Genomic DNA, 16,606 nt, shown 5'->3' with positions numbered 1-16,606 from the left:
CTTGCTACCTCAGTCCTTTACTTTTCTTTAAATCTTCATTTTCTTCGCTAAACAATCCTATTGTACACCATTTGCAGAGAAGGATGCTGCAAGAGAAAAACTAAAATCTGAGCTACTGATTCAAACAACTACTACAAAAATCTCACTGCAGCAATAGTTACAAGGCTGCAGCTTTTCAAATCTCAATATTTTAACCACCTGAAAAAATGCATTTGTTTACCCTGTCAGTAGACATTGTGAACTTTCTGTAACAGTTCCAGTCTGAATGTCAAATCTTTCTCATTTTACACTAGAAACCTCCATTAGAGATGTTAATAGCACAGAGACCAAATTATTGCTTTAAGAAACATAAATAAAAGTAAATTCCTTGAATCATTCTTAAAACTCTCTCTGCACCACCTTTTCAATCATATAATCATGCGTGATTTAAAATGCAAGGAGTGATAAATCATTGATCAATTAACACATCTTAAACAAAAACAGGGCATAGGATTACCATTAATTATTGTACATATTAGTACATAAAATGAAAAGTTAAAGCTAGATCATTTTAAAAAAATTTATTTTAAAGCTAGATTATTTTAAATCCTATTAATTTTCAAAGTGTGATGGTACAGGACAAGTACTCTTAATGAAATATACTTCAAATGCACAGTATATCAGGCTTTCTACAAACTGTTATGAAAAAAAACAACCTAAAATTTAGCATTAGAAGCAAACAAAGGCTTTCCATCAGTTTCCCCAGCACACTGACTTCCTGGCCACCTGCAGTTATCTACTGATCAACAGTGGACTTGCTATAGCTTGTTGGTTTTGAATGTCCTATTTGTTCTGAACGTAAGTGACAAGGATAAAAGGATTTTTTTCATTGAAGATTGCAATGAACTTCTGAATCTGAATGCTAAGAAAGCTCATGATACTCATGCAATAAAGTATCAGTTTAGAATGGAATCAAATATGAGAGACAGATAAAAGAAAAACAAATTCAAATCTTCCAGCACAATGTTGTGTGTAGGCAAAATTATCTGAACAGCAGTCAGCAACAATTTGATCTGCTGTGAATTTTAACCACTTAACATTCACTACTCCTGCAGAGAAGTGCCAAATCTGAACCCACATAATTAGAGGTTATATATAAAAGAAAAGCAATTGCAGGGGAAAAAAAACAACAAACCCAAACCAAATCACATATCTAAATTAACTATTAAGGTTTATTCCCTTGAAAATCAGAAGCACATTAACCAAATGTAAAAAGAACTACCTAATGAACTCCCTTCTAGCCCCGTCTATTCCAGTACGCCTCAAGTTGTCATAAGATGGTCTGCACAACAGCTGTAAAAATGTTTTGTTTTCCTGTCCTAATAGACATATTCACACACAGAAGCAAGGAATCAAATACAATTAAGATAAATAAAAACAACAGAAGTGCATTCAAGTCTCAAGGTGTGCTTCTTTCTGGCAAACTAAAATTACTGTGGTAATAGTGTTTCCAGGAGCTGCTTTTCCAAATCAGTATGGGTAGTCTCTCCATTTCAAAAACAATCCCTCTCTCACATGTTCTTTAACCTTCTGTGGCTGGTGCCATAATAGCGACCAAACTGCTTTTTAACACAGCTGAATACTGAAGCAGAAAGGGCATTCAACACTTCAGTCTTCTTTGCACTCTGCATTGGTACTTTTACTCTCTCTACTAATTAGTGAAGAATCAACACCCCTGACCTCCCAGCCCACTATGTATGTACGCTACTTTCAAGTACTTTATTTTGTACTGGGCTGGAGATTCCTGAATTTCCTCCTATGTATTTAAGATCTTTTGTTTGTTTGGGTTTTCTAATGCTTAGCCTCAGACAATGTTGATTACACTTTCCGTAATTTTTCTCTTCTGTGTTTGAGGCTGCAATTACCGTGATCTAGGTCAAACTCCTACTGCTCTTCCAATACCTTCTCAATGCTGGAAAAGTTTATCCTCAAGCTCTTAAGAGTTTCTCCCTAACTTCATTTCATAGTAGCTATACCTCCTAGAAGCCTTCATCTACCAAGTGTTTGAGCTCATGAAATACGTGTCCCTAAAAGGCATTCCTGATATTTTACCATTTTCCCTTCTATGCTTTCCAAGGATCATGAGCTTGTGTTTCATAGTTACTCTCCGAGAAGTGTTTACTCAAATCTTTCATCTAAGGTTCCATTGGGAAAGGATATTGTACAGTCTTTATAACTGTGTTATCTAAATTGAGATCCACAAGCAGGATTCAGGATTTAGCCAAACCTAAGCATATAAATTCAATCATGCAGTCAGAAGCCCCAAATAACCACCTACATGTTTACAATGTAAATAACTCCATACTTATAGTATATGTTTTTATATCAATAACATATATTTGGCATGTGTTATACTAATATACTATGGCAACTAGAATTCTACTGTCAGTTGTGGCAGAAACTGCTGGTAAGATAGTAGGACCAAATGCTTCAGTAGCAATCCTATGGTAAACAGGATTCTCTAAAAAAAACCACATTCCCTCACTGCAGATCCCTAAGACACCCTCTCAGCAACCATCCCCTGAGTGCACACAGAGTCATGACTGAGCAACTAAACAATATTGAAACAGGCTATAGCAACACAACAGCTCAGTGGTTACAGCATTTGCACAGAAAGATCTCAGTTCTCTATCCTTCTTGGCCTCAAATCCTGACGTGGTTTCCCCCAAACATATCCTAATGCAAAGTCTGTGCCCATCCTAAATACAGAATCACTTGCTGGACCAGGGTTCAGTTTTCAGTTCCATGGCTGGGGCATCCAGGTAAGGAAAATGACACTTTTAGGTTATTTTTCCACTTTAAAATAGTGCCTACTTTTTACAGTAAACTTTCACTGTGCAAAAACCTTTAAGAATTCCTCAGAACAGAGCTATGCATCTGAGTGAAGTTTAGTCATTGTTTAGTCACTTGGAGGAACATACACCAAAAAAAAGGTTCACTTTCCAGTTTCCTCAATAAAACACAATGCCATGATTTAGAACAGATAACAGGATACAAATAGCTTATTTCAGTCTGCTTCTGTCCCTTAGTGCAGTGCAGTTCATTGTGCCTGAGATAATGGTGCTCACTGACGTGGCTGTGTTGTTACTAGGCAACCAGAGATAAAATGCAGGGTTTAATGATTTTTATTTAATGCATTTTTATGAGAAAGTACACTCTTTTTTTCCACCCCTGATATTATTTGAGGTGGAAATGCTGTTTACCCAGGGAGATATATTTAGCCATCCTCTACAATCTGAACAAGAAGATTATTCAAACTGGATATTCAAACAGCCAGTCAATAAAATTTCTAAACATACTGACTATTACCAGTATCAAACACTTACATCATGGCAATGGCTGAGATCTCAAACCACTTCACCAGGGACAAATATTCAGTAGTTCTCATAGAACAGAATAACAATGGCAAGAAAAAGAGACAATAGCTTAGAGACGTTTGGGGCTGCTATGGATGTTTACATACTCCTCCAATGCAGAGAGCAAGAGCACAAGCCAGTACCACCCTCCACGTCTCCTGTGCTGTCATGACACCCACGCCTGGTTCGGTCACACCACATTTTTTCCTATGACTTTGGGTTGTCTTGATTCTCTCAAAAAAGAGGCATTATCACCATCACTTCTCATGGGAGCCTCTACAGCAAGACGCACATCTTAGGTAGAGTCCTAATATCACAGTGCTTGCCTTAGCAGTGTAGGCACACTTCCAGGATGCGTTCCCGTAACTCAGAGCTGCCACACATTTCCCATCACAAAATTCAATGGGCCTGCTAAGGGGCCTGACAGCAGTGCCACGTGCTGAATTCAGCACGTGCCCTTCATTCAACAGTGCTGGAAATGTTACCACATCAGTTAGACCACACAAGCCCTCAAGTTTCTTCACATTCCAAGTCCTTCCTGTGCACCTTTACAAGAGCTCCTGGCTCATACATTACTTGTAACCACCATGTTCCTTTTAGATTGGCTGATTACCCAACTCTTCTGACTTTGCAGTAATTAGGAGCAGGAAAGCATTTATAGATCTGAAAATCAACTGAAAGCCTCAGGCTCAGTGTGTGCATGACGTCTCAGGTCCAAACAAAGCTACAGCTCTGACTGCATACTTAACTCCTTCAAGTTGTGCAAGGCAAATTGAGAAGCAGATGAACAGAGAACATTTTTTAAAATGCAATAATGTAGACAAAGCCAAATTAACTAATCCTGCCAATACTGGAATATTTAACATTTTCTTCTGCAAAGGCTACCTTTCAAGGAACAGGAAACATGAACTCAGTTGAAAACTTTTTTTCTTAATACTGGTTATCTTCAAATTAAAGTAGGAATTCCACTGGAATCAGTGAATTTTCACAAACGCATGTGCCTCAACATACATACATCTTTATTATCATAAATGATAGCATGTTCTATTTCCTATCGCTTAGATAAAGAGAAGAAATGCGTGTAATGGTCCAAATTACTTGTGCTGGTCAGTAAACACCTCTTGCATTTCACTACAACCTTTCAATCAATGTATTTCTGATCCCAGAAAGGGTACTGAGCAGCTACTTCTGCTCATTTTCTTTGTCAAAATAAACAAGGCTGAAGGTCAGACACTTAAATCTGAAATTTGTTCTAGGAGAATTTTAAAAATCAATAACTCTTCGCTGTATGCCACAGACATAACTGGTAATGGTACAGCCCGATTTTTTTCTCCTTCAGAAGCCTCTCTATGCACAGCCAGACTCACATCTCACAACATGGAAGAGCTTTTAAGCAACGAATAGCTATCAGTCTATGGGTTTGGGAAGTTGTGGGGAGGGGGTGTCTCTACAGCTATCTTCCACATCTGCAAATGCTGTGAAGTTCTCCCACCACTGAATTGCTACAAAAATTAAATGTCTGTTCATACTTCAGCTAAGAGAGTATAAAAAGCCACACTGATTTAAACTAAAGAACAGTGCTGTAATACATTAATGAGAAAGATGTCTCCTATTATGTCAGGAGGTTTCACAGCTCCTCAGGTAAATACAAAAGACAAATTAACAAATCCAATTGATTCCCAGTGCACTTCCCACATTCAGATACCTTGAAATTGGATTTACAGTAGTTTATATTTCCCTTGGTATGGATCTTACTATGCCAAGATCCACTCCAGTTTTTTATCAACAATCAGAAACTAAAATAAATTTGGGGAAAGACGGGTGAAAAAATAAATCCTAAGAAGGATTCAGCAGTACCAGACACACTCTGTCTTTTAAAACCTAACATGTTTTAGAACAAAACACAAAACTAGACACTGGTGATCAAATAATACCTGCCATACTTGCGGAGTACATGATGGAAAGATCTGATTGTGCTTTTCCTGAAGTATGCCAGAAATGGATCAATAAGGTATAAGCAATTAACGCTGTAGAATCCCCTATACAATAATCAGCAAACAGTACAGGTTTGGCAACAGGGAAGCAGCAGGACAAAAGAGTAACTCTGCTTTTCAGGGTATGTTCATTGCAGCAGTGTTACAACGCCAAAGACATTCAAGTTGGCATAAAGTTTCAGAACAAAAACAAAGCAAGGAGATGGACATAAATAGGATAAGGGAGATGAAAAAAAAAGTTTTACAGTCAGAACCATTAGGACCTCAATCTGGTGATTGTACCAACAGCACTGAGAATTCACCCAGTGGGAAGGAAATGCCATCTTTAGAAAGGTTTTTAATCTAGCAGAAGGAAGTAAAAGACCTGGATGGAACTGAAAACTAAAATAATTACAGTAAAAAGACATATTTATACCAGTGAGGGTGATTAACCACTGGAACAAGCATAAACAGAAGGATGGATTTTCCCATCTCTTGTTTTGTTCGCATTACGGCAGGATAACTTCCTGATTAAGCCTGTCTTTCAAAATTTGAGTTATACTCTGATTGAATATATTTACTGACCTCAACAGTGTTGTAAGCGAACGACCTAATCCTTCCAATGCAAAGTTTAATAAATGAAGTTCTGTCCCTGAAAAAGGGATTCCTTCTAAAGAACTGGATAAAACTAGATGTATACAAATAAGCAGAAGAGGGAAATACATAGCCCATCAGATTAGCTACAGGGATCAACAGCTCTCTTTTTCTGTGCAGCAACAGAAAAAGACAAGCAGATGATGGCAATACAAAATTGGTTGCACAACAAGTACAAAGGTCCACATTCAAAATTTGTATGGAAGCACTAGACTCAGGAACTGCAATCCTGCAAATTCCAATTAATCACTGCATGACTCTGAAGACAAATCTGACCCATAGCTAGTTTGATGGAAAGGTACAGGAATGGCTTCAAATTTCCACTTCTAAGACTGTCTGCTTAACTTAAGTTAAATAGTCAGTTGGTGGAGAACAGAAACAGACTTTGGAAGAGACCTCAGAATTCAGAAATCCCTGCTGCCAAGGAAGTATCCAAATTACTGTCTTACACAAACTCTTTTCTTCTCTCTGTAAGTGGGACTGAGAATTTCACCCTTCAGCCCTGAACAATGTTACCTAAGGAGTCAGGCAAAACTCTTTTCTGTTCACTCAGTACCCAAGCAATCAGCTCTGGACAGCTGTAGGCTGACAGTGCTGAGTACTGAAAATGTACTAGATGCCATATAGAGATATCTCTCTCAGATTCCCTGGGTTTGAAATCTTAAATCCAAACACAACATTCTGAATTCCACTTTGGAAGAAAGACACTTAAAAAGTTAAGCCAACGAGGCATTGCATTTGGCTCAATATATTTATCCTAAAACTTTGTTATGCCTCTCCACCCATTAATTTGTCCATAAGAAGTAAAATTTGTGAAGTAGTATTAGTATGGCATCTTGCAAAAAGCTTGTCAGTTTTAAAATGCTATTGAAAATGCGACAAGAGTTACAGTGGACACAGTTCACCGCAGATCTACTAAAGACTGTTAAGTAGAATTATAGCAAGAAGATGTCACATAATTACTGCTCACTGACAAGAAAATTTTATCCTATCACATATGGATAGAGGAGCAGAAAGAGAGAATGAGATGGAATGTAGGTGGAAGGCTTTGAACTACTTAAATTCTCTAAACGCCCAACTGAACAAAGTATGAAGGGCAAGTGACTAGAAGAAACTACGAAAGATTCTTTATTGTATTTTTAAGTGAAAAAAAACTTTAAACTTGGAGCATCTTACTTCATACTTGAAAACTAACTCAAAATTCATGTTCTGTTTCTGAATTGTCATTGTAAATAATGTGACAAATTCTATGGTATTTTTTGCCATAGTTCTGTGAAACACAAAGAAATAACTCAAGTTCCCAAAGGTATTATGCAGAGATGTTTATATAACAAGTATATTTTCCAGATAAGAATTCACAAAAAATACCCAAGCAAACCCAAAACCCAACCCCCAAACAAAAACCCCAAAACTATGAAGAAACAAAAGAACTTACTAGAAATAGTCTAGAAGAATTTGTCTTGATCTTACTCTCATACATAACTTCTATTAGGCATATAAAAAAAATTACCAGAGTGTGATGAAAAAGCTAAGAGCAGACCGTCTTTTAGATATTGCTATGCCTTTACAACTTTCCAGTCACCAATATATTTCCAGCTTAAGCTGCTTCATGCTTTTAAACACTGTCATTTAAGACAACAACAAAAAACAAAAAAAAGATTGGAAGAAACTTCTAGACCATATAGTCCATCTTCTTTCTCAAGGCATAACCAAATGTCTATATCTTATTCTGGACTGATATTTATGTTATTTATTACATTTTAGAGACCACAACTGTGATAGCTCCATGACCTGCCCAATCTATGTTGTTTTGTACTTAGCTGTATTACCAGGAAATTTTGCATAAGATCTTATGTGAATCTTCTCAAGCACAGCTTGAGCTTACTGTTTCTTCTTTCATCCACATATTATTTCATTTAACAATTTTGAAAGCTGTTGCCTTACTTTCCTTTAAAAGGCTGATTACAGCCAACACAAAGTCCTGGCAAGGGTCAGGTGAAGCTTAAAATCTCAGGAACAATGGTGAACTAATCACTAAAACCAAGCATAATGTCAGGAGCAGGCAATTCAAGGAGAGGTCAGATGACTGTCCCTGGTATGAAATCTGCCAATGAATCAAGAAAAGCAGAAATCTGTCCCCAGAATACCAGGCAAAACAAAGAGGTTTGTCGACAACAGGGTTATAGGGCTTATTATGTTTCAATTCCCTACCTCTACCACAGTTGTCTTGGCAGCTTTGCACATAGGCTGGTTGAAATTTCTTGCAGTTTTCCTATGAAAGAAAGGAAAACAAATAAATATTAAAAGCTGTAATAGTACAAGCTAAGACTTTTCAGGCGTAAGCTACTACAAGATCTCTGTAATATAAACATCACAAATCTTTTCCCCAAATAGCTAGAGAATAATAAAAAAAAAAACAGGAGGGAGGAAAAAGTATTACAAAATTCTGTAATATCCATATGAAATGAAGTCATATTTTGCTACAATATAAAGCATTTATTACGTCTCTTTTAACTTTTCATCAGCACATTGTTCAATTGAAATTGGGTAAGCTACCGATATTTTCATTTATTAGCTCCATGAGCAGCAGCAAGATGGGCTTTGTGCAATGTACCTTCCCATTACTTCACTACATAAAGTATGAGATTAATCTCCACAGAAGGACAATAGGGCCTAGCAATGTCTCATGTCCCACATATGCCTTCATAATCCAGACCAGGACTTGGGATAGCACTTTGCACAGTAGTGAACTTGATCCAATTCTCTTGATTCAAAAAGCTGTGCCTGTTTTGGCACACACTGCAAGGCTCTGGCATTCATCCTAAGTATTCCCACGCAGCATCTCTGTAACAAGAAAAAAGAACCCCTAGGGAATAAAAGTAACAAATGACTTGTCTAATCGTGCTGGCATCTGCACCAAGATTCTAGTAGCCACAACACTTCTCTGTATTTTTCAGAAAGTAAACAAAACTGTGTGGCATAATATTTAAGTAAAATTATGTCTATTCCAGTGGGGGTGCCACTGATAACTTCTTCCCTTTTTTTCTTTTAAAAAGTAGAATTCTTAAAAATGCTTCATCAAATGTATGAAACTAGGGTGCAAATTAAGGCGAAATGTGCTTTTCTCCCACACCCTTTCCATGGAAGCATCTTTTCCTCTCCAGTCTTATTTCCCTAACTCCTTTCTTCGCCCTTTCCTGTGACGACCAGCTAGGTATAGTGCTAGAGACGTGCAGAAATTAGAGCTGCTGCTGCCACCTCGTGGTCTTGCAGGAGGTGGGGAATTGAAATGGCCAAATCCTGTAACACGCAGTTCTAACAGGACTTCTAGTGGAGACAGAATCAAAGAATATACAGAATCAAAGCTATACTCAAAACATATCTTGGGGAAATCCTTTTTTACTGGCAATACACAGCAGAATGCTGAATACACAACTGGAAATACACAACAGAGGCCACAGAAGGGACAATATCTTTTGTCAAAAGAACTTGAATTTATATTCTTCACTTAGTGTATGAATACAATGCTAGCTAGTAGTGATTTAAGGGAAACTATCCTAAACTAGGTAGAGTGGAAAATCAGTAGAAAAACAGAGTTACAAAAGCTGACATAAGGAGGAATATCTTCACAAGGAGAGTGATGAGGCACTCGCACAGGTTGCCCAGGGAAGTTGCGGATACCCCATCCCTGCAAGTGTTCAAGGCCAGGTTGGACAGGGCCTTGGGCAGTGGGAGATGTCCCTGCCCATCGCAGGGGTGTTGGAATAAGATGATCTTTAAGGTCGCTTCCAACACAAACCATTCTATCACTCTATGAATTAAAACAAGGGAATGGATACATGTTGGGGGAAGGCAGATGTGGGAACAAAGAATTCAGCACTTCATCCCAAGTGACTACATTTCTGAGCCAAAGATTTGTCAAGATCATAGCAGCTTGTCTGCCACTAAAAGAAACTGATATAAAATTATTTTTACAAAGGGAAAAAAGTTTCAAGAAAACATTTCAATGTCAAATTCAGAGGAGTTAATGCACTTAATTCTGACTCTATTGTGTGCAATTAAGAATGCTTTTGCATTAGCAAGGTTGTTTCAGAAGTAGCAGTCTTTTACAAGATCAAATGTCTTATTTCTAAGAGGACATCATGCACAAGAATTAAGCTAGCAATACTGTGCATGGACTAAGACACTAGATGATGATGTTCCCATCTTTGATTAGCTACACTTGAAAGAAGGAGACAAGATTTTTACGTCTTCATTCCAGAGTGAAGTAGTATCTGTAACTGTATTATGTGAATGTGAGAGACTTATGACTTCTGAAAGGAACAGGAGGGAGAGGGAAAGGCATAACTAGAGACTACAGGACATAAAACAAGAGGATGAAAAAGAGAGAACACAATCAGTCTTTTTCACAGAAAAGGAAATGATTTTTCATAGGTAGGTAAGAACCAGTAGGCAAATACAGGGTAAAAACACAAACAGCAGAGGTTCAAGTTCAAACAAAGAGAAGCCCAAGGAGGAAGACTGTTTCCTGTATTCCATGTCCCTAAGCCTAAGGAAAGCAGTTTAGCAGCCATCAAATTCATGTGCACACATACAAGAAAGTTCATTTTTCGATCAGAAGCCATGTTGCCTTGCCAGTGAGCAAGCCAGGATGTCAAGACTTGGGTAAAATAAAAATTCTTTCTTAATTTTCAAGTATTTTAATTTAATAATATAAGAAAGTATTATTATTATCAGCATTATTTTATCCACATATTTTTCAGTTGCTTTTTCAACTCTTTCTTTGCTTTAATGCATACAAAGACACACCTCATCACTCAGCATCTTCTTGCACTGAACTGCAACTGATTACCATAATGTTTACCTTTTCATCTGACAGCCATAGAACAAATAAAAACCAGACATTAAACATAAGCAAACCTCTCCTGCTTCAGTTCAGGAGAAACCAGAACATAAATATAGCAATTCAAACAAATGATGTTATCTCTAGTGCAACATCCAAACTTTTCACTAGGAAAGATGTTTAAATTCATATGATGCCTCTCCCTACACCACTGAGATCAAATCAAATTCAAACACACTTTTCTGGAGACAGGAAGTTTTCCCATCACTGACTTGCCAGGAGGCTGACTTGGCTCCCTTCCCTTCTGACATACATGAACCTGCACTTCTTCGGTCAGCCTTCAATAGTGCAAGGAAAAGGACTCAGACTAACATGAAAATTGAAATGAACAGAATGTCACTAAATTTCTGCACAGTCATCATAATGAGCTCTGTCTGTTCATTTTTAACTAACAATATTTTATTTCTCAGCTATGTTTGAATTCTCAAAAGTTATTAGGAAAAGCAAATACATTTTGGTTTTCTATACAAGTGTAATTTGACAGTAGGGAAAGGCAATATGAAAGAAAATTAAAATAGTGACACATTATTTTGCCATCACACCAGAGACAGGATTCTCCTTCTCTTTCATTATTCAAACTATTAAGAACCTTTTCCCACTGGTAAACAAGTCATACCTGAAAATGATGTTTCCAGCACGATCAGCCCTCCATGCCTTCACAAGAGCAAAATCTCCTGTAATCGATTTCTCCAGAATAAAGTGACGGCCATCAAACTCTCGCACCTACAGAACAGAGAAAAGTACACTATTGAGATGTAGGTTTCTTCAAACAGATCTCTGATTTAATAGTTTTTGAAATTTATTATTTAATTTTTTGGTTAATTCACACATTCATTAAGACTTCTTTTTGTACTATGCACAGTTTTATCTGGAAAACTGTAGCTCAGCTATATATTAACAGAGAAGCATGGAAAAGCTGTAAACTCTGGTTTTATCATAGTTTCTCTATTCAGTGAAACAGAACGAGAATCCGATACATATTCCCGCTGCTCCATCTACTGGAATTACACATGCTTTTTCCTACACATCTACCAGCTAACCAAAAACTGAAGTGATAAAGCAGAACTGTTGAAAAAATTCTTAATCACTGCCTACCACCAGAAACCCCAAATCCAACGTGGATTTCAGATACAATAGTCAAATCGCACTATCTGACAGGCTGAATTTCATTTGGCTTTCTCCGCATTTATGATCAATATTTGAAGTGATATCATGCCTGAAGCCAGAATATCTAAGTGACAAACAGCCAGTATTTTAATCCTATACAGAAACACGAAACAGCACACTCAGTAAGAAAATTAAGGAGAAAAAAGAATAAGTTAATGATTAGATGCTGAAAACAGGCACATCTTAAATACAAGGAACCCGTAGAGGTTGAAATTACATTTACCCTAGAGTGTTTCTCAAGGAAGAATTTAATGTCATTTGCATCTAATTGGGACACACAGCATTAGCCCCATTAATTTCTTCAAGAACAGTTATGGCACTGAGAAATCTCTTCTGCAAATACTACATTCAGTTTCAACAAGAAGCCCTTGTTTCTCACTTAGAAGCAACACTCTCATTATTTCTTTGCAATTTCAAGTATTCAAACTAAACTGCACTTCAACTGTGGGCAAAAGAGTTTCCTGAAAGACTGTGTCAACTGAGCTGTTCCCTGTTTAACAGGAAAATGCCCCATCTTTTCTAATGCTAGACCTGCACGTACAGCAGCAAGGCTGCTTACTTAATACTACAGTATTTAAGGAGCACCTGCCCCATTAACAGGAGATTGTCCTCAATCCATATTGTGCAGGGAGTGGCTTGGTACAAGGTTTTGTCTGAATACACAGCAAACTTGGTCAGAGAACTGTCGAGTGAAAAGAATTCAGCAGTTATGTAGACCAGTTCTTGATGATAAGTTACCCCACAGCTGTAAAAACTTCTCTAACACTTCACAGAAGACAGAAATAAGCAGTGGGAGGAAAACTAATGTGTCTGGTATCACAGACATCCTATTAATCCAATACAATGAGGTTAAACTTGGCTAGGAGATGCTTAAACTACTGTTTATCTGTGGAACATGTAAGAAATTCAGTTTTCAGAGCAGAAGGCTTCTCAATAACAAACTGATATCTTACCTCTCTTGGCTGGCTGGCAATGGCAATGGTGCCATCAGTGTTGTATTTGATAGGTGCACCCCCTTCCTGCACCAGCGTCCCATAGCCAGTACTGGTGTAAAATGCTGGGATTCCTGCTCCTCCTGCTCTAATACGTTCAGCGAGCGTACCCTACGGAAAAACATATTTAAGAGCTAGTCACTTGGGAACAACAAATCAAACTTTGATGAATAACCTGCATGAACTTATTTTTGTATTCTATCATTTGGAGATTCTCCTTCTGAACTCAGCAGAGCATCACATTTCTTTCTTCCTCCCATTTAAGCTCTCCTTTGTAGTATTGGATATGGCAAGAACTGCTTCACACACTGACATAAATTGCTCAAGAGCAACACTCATCACACAACTCTCTGTCAAATCCCAAGCCCCAGCACTCTGCTATGCCTCCTCTCCATCAGCTTGTACAGAGCTCTTTTTCTCTTTCCCACCTTGCAGCACATGCTAGAAGGTTTTTAACAGTCCTACACAGTTATGTTTTATTCTCCAACATCTTACAAAAAACTTCATACTACACTCCAAGTTAAACAGCCACACATAGCAGATCCATAAAGGAAGAGAACGCCCAGTGATCTGGGTTGCCTATGCAAAGAATACCAAGAAACTGACAGCACAGCATTTCTACTTTATTTGATCAGCCTACCTGCGCTCTTCTGTATGTCCAGCTGTACCACAGATACTAACAGCCCAAATTTCTCATCACTACAGGTTTATGGCCGAAGATATGTCTGCCTGCTTTTCATTAGTGTTCTTTCCCAAACCTTTAGGATACCTTCCTGAACTCAAAGCAAGACAAGACCATCATGGCTAATTTTCTAGCTTGATGGGCTCCAAAACACAGGCTGAATTTCCCCCAGTTATCCTGTAGGAAACACAATGACTTCTGGTAGGTTTAAAAAAGTTGGCAAGAGGCAGATGCAAACCATGGATTGATACAAAGTCCTGTTTTCCAAACAGGAATTCAAGATCTCACCATGATACCTCTCTTACTGTATAACAAGCACACCAGTCCCCATTTTGCCTAAACTCATTCCAAACTAGAAGGGAATTTTCCAAAAAGCTATTTGATCTTGACACAAATATTTTGAATTCCCACATCTCCTAGTAACTCATTAATTCATCTTACAGTGTACCACTGCACACACAGACCTAGTATTTTCATGCTGGATCTACACAGCTTGTCTCTGCAGTCCACAAAGCCAATTACATGTCTAAGGAGTTCCAAGTTCTTCAAGATGTAAGCAATGCACATTAAGGAGGAAGAAGAGAAAAATTAATCGTGAGACTTGCAAGTTTTGCAACATAAGAAGTGACAAGTTCCTGGTTAATTTCACGTCAGCTGACTAGGTATAAAAGGAGCTTTTTTGACCATGCCTTGGATGTTAAGAAACATTCCCAAGAGATGGAGTCCTAAATTCTCTTCTCCTTAAAGTCTTAATACTGTTGCTTTTCTCAGAGACTTAACAAATTGTTTAAAGCCCAAAGCTTATGCGTCACCATTGGAGATGCCACACACTAACATAATGTAGTTCTAATTTATCAGAACTATATCTCAATAGAATTTGACTGATATTCAGGACTTCAGGATCTCATTGCACTCAGACTCCTTGAGCAGTTTGGCAGTCCTAAAATAATTAAAACTAGGTGCTAAAAAGTAAAGCTGTAAACATTGTCTCATAACATTACGCAGATATTTAGTTAAGATTTAATGAACAAGCCCAAAAGAGTTGCGTCCCACAGCGAATGGAAATATTCTAATTTGATTCCTGCCCACTAGATGGCAGACACTGCACATGCAACCTCCCCAAAAGTACACAGAGGCTGCCACCAACGCAGAAACTCAGCAATTCTGACTTTTTCCCCCTCTCCTATGAGTACAAAAAAGTCATGAAAATATGATTTTCTACAATGGCAGAAAACTACAAAATATCTAACACTGTACAAAATATACATATGTGTGTGTATACGTGTTTACACTTTAAATTAATATAATGGAAGAAACCATAAGAGGCATTCATACTATATGACCACTCAGTTCTTAACAGAACAGTTGCAGACTACAGCCCATGATAATATGATGGCAAGTAACATCTGCCTTTACTACACATCTGCACACAAGCAGGGTATTTGGACCGTAAAATAATTTTGTAACGCCATGTAAGCATTAACCTACTCAGTATTTTTGATATCTTCTAGAAACACTCCTTACCTGAGGTGTAAGTTCAACTTCAAGCTCCCCAGATAAATACTGTCGTTCAAACTCAGCATTCTCTCCAACATACGATGACACCATGCGTTTTATCTGCTTAGTCTGAAGCAGAAGACCAAGTCCAAAATTGTCAACACTGTGTAGGAAAAGTCAGACAATACTCAATATTTTTAACAGTTTTGTTGTATTCAAAGCATTCAATAAACTTTAATGATTTAACAAGGTAGAACAAAGTTATCTCATCCGCACTTTAGACATAAGGAATTCAGAGACAAAAAACAAGTTCCAGCCTTTAGGGAGGAAATCAATGCTACAGGCTCTAATCAAGGCTCTAAAAAGCCCTACCAATTAATGAAGTCACACGTGGCACAACCTGGCTTTGAGTGAACAAAGTCTTATTTTCTGTTTAAATTCTTGCTCCCCAGGAAAAAGTGACGTAACTAAGCAGGTCAAGCAGAAAGGCACATTCACATTTATAGTGCTAGTTTGTATATAAAGTAAGAGAATATTAATATTTAAATTTTCTTATTACAGTAACTAATTCAATTTCTTATTAAGAAATTGTCTACTACAGTAAAAGATATCAACACTGCAGTCCAGATTTTCTTGTCTGTGTCATAATATCAGCTTAAGCTGAATGCCAAAGAGAACATAGATTTTTCTTGAGCCAGTGCTTCTGAATTCTTACATCCTAAAACCACTACTCTCTACTAATCTTTAGCATTTTTATGACGTTTCTCATCCTGTATTGTGCACTGATGGGACAAGAGTGTATTTCAAGAGTTCATGTGACAAAAGGGCTCTGTAAAAAAAGCTATCCCAATTTGAAAAAAAAGCATGAGGTTAAAATATAATAAATGGAACCAAACAGAGATGATATTACAAAGGCTGTTTCTTTCACATTTCAAACACATTAGGCAGGATATCAGCAGACTGGTACATGTGTGAAAAGCTCCTCTAAATTTATTTTAGTGTCTGCAACATCTGAGTGGAGAAATCATACCCTGCACTTCCACTACAGGAAAGATGCCATAATCCAAAGCACTTCACAAAAAGTGATGCGCATCTACCACTAGTTGTCTCGATTCAATGTGGCTTAATTATCCACACAATGCCTTGAGATTTCAAGATAAGAAATACTGTAAAAGATTAAAAGAATCCTTTAAGAAATTGAACCCAGCATCCTGCATGCTGTAATTTGCACACAGATGTGCTTACAATACATATATCCAATTGAAAATACCACTCCTGAAGAAGACCTCCAAAGAAAGTTGTCTGTATTTTCAAATCCTACGAATTGCTTTAATGAAATATAC

The 16,606-nt window shown here is 37.5% G+C and overlaps 1 protein-coding gene across 1 annotated transcript in view; it reads right to left on the bottom strand.

Annotated features, from left to right (window-relative positions):
- OXCT1 (3-oxoacid CoA-transferase 1) overlaps positions 1-16,606 on the bottom strand; it is an 80,272-nt gene that overhangs the window by 47,385 nt on the left and 16,281 nt on the right. The window contains exons 4-7 of the mRNA XM_069880116.1: positions 15,291-15,426; positions 13,046-13,195; positions 11,542-11,648; positions 8,234-8,294 (exon numbers count right to left, since the gene is read on the bottom strand). Of these exons, the coding sequence (XP_069736217.1) occupies positions 8,234-8,294; positions 11,542-11,648; positions 13,046-13,195; positions 15,291-15,426 (454 nt within the window). The remainder of the gene's footprint in view (positions 1-8,233; positions 8,295-11,541; positions 11,649-13,045; positions 13,196-15,290; positions 15,427-16,606) is intronic.

Source organism: Phaenicophaeus curvirostris, chromosome Z (genome assembly GCF_032191515.1).
Source record: "Phaenicophaeus curvirostris isolate KB17595 chromosome Z, BPBGC_Pcur_1.0, whole genome shotgun sequence".
Taxonomy (NCBI): domain Eukaryota; kingdom Metazoa; phylum Chordata; class Aves; order Cuculiformes; family Cuculidae; genus Phaenicophaeus; species Phaenicophaeus curvirostris.
The sequence above is the reverse complement of the archived record's forward strand: the minus strand, read 5'-3'. Positions and strand labels throughout refer to the sequence as shown.